General features: G+C 42.0%; 1 protein-coding gene across 1 annotated transcript in view; it reads right to left on the reverse strand.

The window, feature by feature from the left end:
* Nucleotides 1-5,367: 5,367 nt before the first annotated feature.
* LOC119408530 (PDZ and LIM domain protein 7) overlaps nucleotides 5,368-7,359 on the reverse strand; it is a gene marked incomplete in the record, with an annotated part of 41,450 nt that continues 39,458 nt past the window's right edge. Inside the window, 1 exon segment of the mRNA XM_037675367.1 lies at nucleotides 5,368-5,896. Coding sequence (XP_037531295.1) covers nucleotides 5,800-5,896 — 97 coding nt within the window.

The raw sequence follows: 7,359 nt of genomic DNA on the forward strand, positions 1-7,359 counted from the left end.
GCACGTGTGCTGACACTTAAAGAGTAAAAATCTGTTAGCACAACCTCCAACAGACACTGCTGGGGTTGAGTTTATGCACCAGCAGGAGCAGAAACTCACCATCTGGTTGATCTGCAGTCTGGGTCTTGGCAGAGGGGGGGGTTGGCTCAAGGCTGAGGGGAGAAAATGACTCGTTAGAAAAGATACAACACACACAGCCTGGTAACCATGGTTACGCCTTTAAGGAATGTCATATTTGGTTATTAACATTCATGATCGTCTCTATTGTGCCACAAATCACCTTCTGTGTGAAGACTCTGCGTCAGCATCAGCAGGACGGGGGGGGGGGGGCTCTCAAATCTGGACTACTTCAAGGCGTGTGCAGGCGTGGGAAACTGTTTCAATTCTAAGGTTTTATGTGTCGTGAGAAAATAAAAACAATCTCAAGCTGTAAAACTATTTAAATCTAACCTTAAGTGTACCAAAACACAGAACAGATCGCACCGTCTTTATTTAACAAAACCACACAAAAAGAAAAAAGGATTAACTCCACTTTTGATTCCTCAGGATTTAGTGTGTGTGTGTGTGTGTGTGGGGGGGGGGTGAATATCAACCAGGTGCTGCTCAGTAAATGTCCCATCATGAGTGTGATCACCCTATAAGAGCAGGAGTGTTCTCACTCTGGAGCACACAGCTGTGTCTGAATACAACGCCAAGATGGACAGACATCAGCAATGACCTCAGAGGAGCAGCTGTGGCTGTTCATCAAGGTCATTTCCAAACAATTTGGGAGTCCATCATTCTACAGTGAGAAACATTTAAAAGTGGCAAACATACCTAGGAGTGGACATCCCAGCAAGTTCACCCAAGGTCAGACCGTGCAATGCTCAAGGAAGTGACAGAAATACGTAGGAGCTTAGTCTCAGACTCTACAGGCCCCAGTCAGCAGGTTAAAGGTTAAAGTTCATGACGGGAAACGACTGAACTGTTTGGAAGGATTACCAGGATCTGGTCTAAAAAGAAGAGGGCAGCAGGACTTGGCTTTGTAACGTTGCATCTGAATGAAGCTCAAGACTTCTGGAGCAATGTCCTTTGGAGAGACGTTTACCCACAATGCACTGCACCTGGTTTGGCAAAAATGAAACTCAGAATATTAGCACAAACCCCTCAAACTAACTCAAGCATGGTGGTGGAGGAGTGATGCCCTGGGCACCCCGAGGTTACTGGCTCGACCGTGAACTTTGTGAACCAAAGGATTTGAACACTGGACCAAACCGGGTCATGATGCAACAGAACGAAGACGCCAAACACAGCTGCAAAATGAAAAGAGTCCAGGAGCTGCAATGGTTCAGTCAAAGTCCAGATCAGACCCTCAGAGAGCTGAGCAGAAACAAATGTCTGCAAAACTCAACAACTGAAGCAGCGTTGGAAAGAAGAGTGGGTCAGAATTCCTCCACAACCATCAGAGACGTGCTGGTGAAGATGCTCAGTCATCCAGGACATGATGGATTCAAAAAACATTCAATACAAAAACAAAGTCCAGTTGTTTTTGTATTGAACGTTTTTTGAATTGAACCATAAGAGACTGAAGAAGTCGATTAGAAAACGATCACTTCACTAAAAGTGGTTCTACAAGCTGCTGGTTCAGGAGTTGAACTTTGTTTTACACACAACTTCTAATTTTAGCTTCATAAACAACAACATGGTGGAATCTGTTGTGTTTTTGTACTCGAGGTTTGATTTGAATCATTTTAGAACCTGATAAAGACCAGATCATCATCATTTGATACATAAAACCCTGGACTTAAAACAAGATCGACTTCCTTTTCACCTACGATTGTAGTTAATAAAGTTAAATAAAGTTCGCTGCACTGAGTTTCTTCAGGATTGATGAAATGCACTGAGCTGCTTACATCAGCTCAGTCGGCAGACCATTTTTTCATGATTCCACAAGATTTTATGAGACAAAAATCAATCAAGTAATTCAATAACCTTCAAAAACCAATGCTGAACAACAAAGTGGGCATTCAATAAACACCGACTCTTCACGAAGCGTGGTTCAGAAGCTTTTACTCCTAATGGGAGCAATAAGCGACCTGAGCATCTCCTCGTGACTGACATCACTCGGAGGCAAAAGTCGGGAAAGAGGAGTTCGCTTCAAGTCCGCGTGTGAAGAGTTGAGATGAAGCATTTCCTTCTTTTTTTTAAAGTTCTGTTACCCAGCAGGCGTCACTACGTTCAGAAAACCTTCAATCCACGACTGAGAGAGAAAAACAACTTCTGAGCCAAGACGGTGAGCTCTGGAGACGTTTCATCTCTAGAGAGAGAAAAAAAAAGCCACCCCCTTAACTCATGTTTACATCATCGACTGATACGACAAGAAATGATGAAATCGAGTCAAAATGTGAATTATCTTCATTCTAGTTTTTTATTGGGGGAAGTTGCTTTTTTTGAAAAAAGTGCTAGTTGGAGCTTTCCGTTCTTAATTCCTGAGTGTGGATTATAGGAGGAAACATAATTTCCTGAAAACATTTCTTCGAATATTAAGAGATATTTAATTGTTTTTGATGAACTGTAGCAATAAAATGTATAGCAGGAATGATGATGCAGCTGAATGGCTGTTAATGAAGCGAGCGGCTGGTGGGACGTGAAGGATCTAGTGGTTGGGTTAAACGAAGGGCAGCATCTCTGTCAGTGTTTGACTCACAGACCCCGGGTCAGCTGCCCTCTGCTCTGAACACCGATAACGCACCGGCCTTCTGGGATCTCACCCAACGACTCGAAGCATCGTCCTGCTCGAGCAGCTCGACTCTCCCTGACTGACCCACATGGCATCAGGCCAGGGGCGCCGAGCTCTCCAACCCTCACACGTCTCTTCAGCTGCACCGCTCAGTGAAGGCTGCAGGTAAAAACTGCACGATGGCAAATCTGTCCTACCTTTAGTGACCTGGATTTTGCTTTCTTGACACCTTTACTGCACTCATCGTCCTCCTTTTTCTCCTGATCGGTGTGATGTGATACAGGTGCGTCTTTTTTATTTATTTTTTTTGCAGCTACGATTTCAGATTCACCTCTGTTGTCTGACTGCAGCTCCCCTGGGATCCATCTACCTGAGCTACGAGGAAAACGTGGTTTGTTGGCAGAGAAAGGCGTTCTGACTTCTTATGGAGGAAGAAGTCACTGACACGTGTCACCTGAAAGTCTGAGGAGGTAAAGGTAACGCAGCTCTGCAGGAACCTGAAGGTAAACATGCCGGCTGCTGCAGCTCGTAGTCATTCCTTCCTTCAGTTTCACCCCAAGCTTTAGCTAAAGTTATGATTTTTTTTACTGTGCGCTAGCTCAACACTTTTTAATTTTTGACAACTTCAGTTCTGTTCGAATGGCTTGATGAAATTTCTCAGCATGGTTTTGATGTCCACCCCTCTCCACTTGTCAAAATTACCTAAGTGTTAGACACATGGACCGTCTGGATATAACTGCAGAACAAATGACGTCTACTTTTACCCGTTTAGCCACTACAGTAGCTGCCAGTTGATTAGAATGGATTAAATTATCACTAATTAAAGTTTCAATCCTTGAAGAAATGCATATCGCCCGCCACCTTGCATGATAAAGTTTTAAACAAAGATCTGAGTATAGAGTAGGAATGGCTTTCATCTACTAGCACACCAAATTTCACACAAATATCAGTGAATATGACCGAGTTATGGCCATTCTTTCAAAGTTTGATTAGCTGTGGCGGCCATCTTTAATCGAATTGGCATGAAAAATAATCAAGATATAGACTTTATTAATAATGTTTTACCCATTTCTATTTGTTCTGAGAGTGTAGTTAAAATCTATCCACTGATTCATGATATGTTTTGCTAACAAACACCTCGAGGACTACAGGCAGCTACATGCTCACCCACCTTCCGTGGTTGCTGGTGCTCTAAATGTAATTATCAGTGAAGAAATTGTGGACGAAACACTTAGTTTCCCTTCTTTTCTTTTTTATTTGTTGGTTTTTGTTTAGAAACATTATTTACTAATCCTCTACTTTTTTTTCCAAGTTTTGGCTCCGGTTTCTCAAAGAAAAGCACCAGTTTGACTTTACAGCTGCAGACAGATGTTAGCCTCCTGAATCAGTCGGGGTTTCCTCGACTCTGCTGACATCTTAGAACAAAACACATGATTTGTCGATCAGCTCAAACTGATCAGGTACTGCTGACACGTTCAGCTCAAAGTCAAATGTGATTAAGTGCAGCAATAAGAATAAAACATATATTTTATGACTATTTTAAGACATTTGGGGTTGTAGTTTTGGGGCTGTGGTAGCTCAGTGGTTAACGCCGTGGTCTCAAACCTTGAGGGTGCAGGTTTGAGCCCAGGTTGCGTCAGGAAGGACATCTGGTGTAAACAACTGCCAAATAATAATAATAATGTGTTATGTATTGTCATTGTACGTTCATATACATTTTCAAAATTATCTCTCTACATTTAACCCATCCACCCCCAGGTGGAGCAGTGGGCAGCTATGGAAGGTGCCCGGGCAGCAATTGGGGATAAGGTGTCCTGCTCAGAGACACCACGAGATGTGCAATGAGTGGGGATCGAACCTGAGACTTTCAGGTCCAGGGTCAGCTGCCCTGCCTCTACACCATCCCACCCCCCCAAATAAAATAAATAAAGGAAAAGAATGTGAACACCACCTTAATAAATCCAATTGTTTCTTAATGATATATTTTCTTCTTTTTATCCACACTTTACAACATAAAGGTGCACCACATCACAGATTTATTTACAGAATTTATATTTATATATTTTTTTATGTTTTCTAAAGATTTTTCTCACTGAAAGATGTTTTTTGACACAGCTTTACCTCAGGTACAAGATGTCAAACCCTTCTGTTGTTAAATCAGTATTAAAACTAAACTTGTTTTTTTTTTGTGGACGTGCAAAGATGAAAATGACTTTGATCAAATATAATCCTGGTCCTGTTTTGCCGTTTCTCCATTATTACATTCTGAACACTTTCAGGTGAGTTTATTTCAGGTAAGAAGAGAAGTAAAAGCTGCGTTTCTTCACCGCTCACCTCCAGCCTTTATGGATGTGTTTTACTTCACGCGTGTTTGTTATTAAGCCCGACTGCACAACAAATTTTCTTTTTCGAGGCAATAAAAGTAAACCTTGAACCCTGATCTGTGCGAAACGACCCGTTAATTCAAACCTGCATAAAAACAGAGGAAGCCCAGCTTCTGCATAATCCTTTGCTTTAGTGAACTGAGATGGCTTTGATTTTTTTTTTTAAAACATCAAAAATAACTGCTGGTGGAAGAGACGAAGTCTATTTTCAATCACTGAATAAACAAGTTGGAAAAACAGTAAAAAAGGACAGAAGAACAAGAGTTACCTGTTCAGATTTTTTATATTTTAGATGTTAGTGATGACAGCAGGAAATAAAAGCACAGATTTGTCTTTTTCTTTGGTACATGCCTTTTAGATGAGAACAGAGAGGAGGACTTTAGAGATGAAGAGCTGAACGGATGTAAACAAGGAAAAGACAGACATATCAGAGGAGGGTCTAAACTTTACAATTACAGAAGAATTCCCACCAGTTTACTCCCAGTAAACCAGTGTGACGTGGAAAACCATCAAGTCAGAAATTCAGGAGGTTTGACGCTTTGGCTCAGTGTGCATGGTTCCACTTTGGGCTTCGTCATCTAGGCTCTGGCTTCGTTTCACCCCGTGTGCATGTGAAAGGTGAACGTTTGACAGTCGGCTATCGTCGTCGTCTTTGTCGCGGTGCGGCTCGGTGTCTCGGGGCTTCGAGCGCGCCGCTCAGACTTTGATATTGAGGGCGCGAGCAGACCTGTCGTGGTGCCAGTCCCTCAGACGGGCGTAGCGAGGACTCTGAATCTCAGTGAGGAACTTTTCCCTGACCAGAGGCAACAAATAGACGAAACACAAAGAAGAGGAAATAAACGGCAGCAGAGAGAAGACATGAAATGAGCAGAGAGTTGGAAAAAAATAAGAGTTTAAGTTTGGTCTGACTGAAGAACAAAGCTGCCTTAAAACAACTCCAGTCTCAACCATTTCATTGTGGTTAATGCTAACACTATTGTTTTTAATGCATGCATATTTAACTTAAAGTTTATTTGCAACCTCAAACAGTTTTTTTTAAATAATGTTTGAATTATGACAAAACTCTGACATTACAGTCTTATTTGAAGATGGCAGCGATTGGCTTCGAGCATGACTCCACTCAGACTAGCTGCTCGTCAGTCAGGTCAGAAATAAACTTTATGTCTCCAAACTGAGGCCGTTCAAAGAGTTATCTACAGCAGGTAAGACGGTGCAGGTAAGACGATGCAGGTAAGACGGTGCAGGTAAGTGTTCAGAGCCTTCACACAAAACCTCCCTTCCAATGATCTCAACTATCACTTCAATGCTTTTTTTAATCTCAGTGTAATGTTAGCTGATGTGAAAGAGGCTTTAGTTGCTCAGATATTTGTCTGAGTTCCAATATGACCCTGCAGATTATTAATTAGATTAATTTCTGTTGCTCAAACACTCTCGTCTGTGGATTGAGAGTCCAGAATCTTTAAAAATGATTTTGTGACATTTTCAACATGATGAAAATCAAGTTATTTTCCAAACCTCTTCTAAAATCTCCTTTGTTTGTACCAAAGTACACTTGAACAAAAACATCTCTGACTGATGTTATTTTGATAAAATGGGTCGCTTCATCACAGCCGACTGCCGTCCTGTTGCATTCAGCTTCAAACTCTCAGCTAATGCTACACGTTTGTTTACTTCTAACACCAGTGCACACGCCAGTATAGGAAAGGGTATCAATGTGGTTACTTTTTTCCTGAATTTAAATCACTGATCGAGATAAATGTGCTCTCTTTAGCCCTGTACACACGTAGCCTGGTGTTTGAAAAAACGAATATCTGCGCAAAAAAATATCGCCGTACATACATGTTCGGATAGAGAAAATGATCGTCTACATGAACCCGGTGATGTTCACCACAGAGCGTTGTAAAGAATATGCCCAACCCATAGGAGGCAGTGTAGTGCAAAGGTGAAACGTATATCAGCCAATCACAACCCTTCAAAGCAACCACAATGAATGGGCAAACAAAAACAATTGTCGCACATGTGACGTCAGCGCCGCGCTGCACCATCTGTCGCAGACATAATGTGCATATCTCCGGTTCCGAAAGTCCACACGCAAACCCGAAAGAGGAGATTTCTCAAATCTCCACTTTGGTCGGAGTTTTTGTTATTATTCGTTTATAGTTACATCAACCGGAGTTCACGTGTGGATGAAAGGCCACACCGCATGATAAACTATTCGGTTTTCCTGATATCCGGCTACGTGTGTACAGGGCCTCA

The sequence above is a fragment of the Nematolebias whitei genome, chromosome 4 (assembly GCF_014905685.2).
Source record: "Nematolebias whitei isolate Nwh7 chromosome 4, NemWhi1, whole genome shotgun sequence".
Classification (NCBI taxonomy): domain Eukaryota; kingdom Metazoa; phylum Chordata; class Actinopteri; order Cyprinodontiformes; family Rivulidae; genus Nematolebias; species Nematolebias whitei.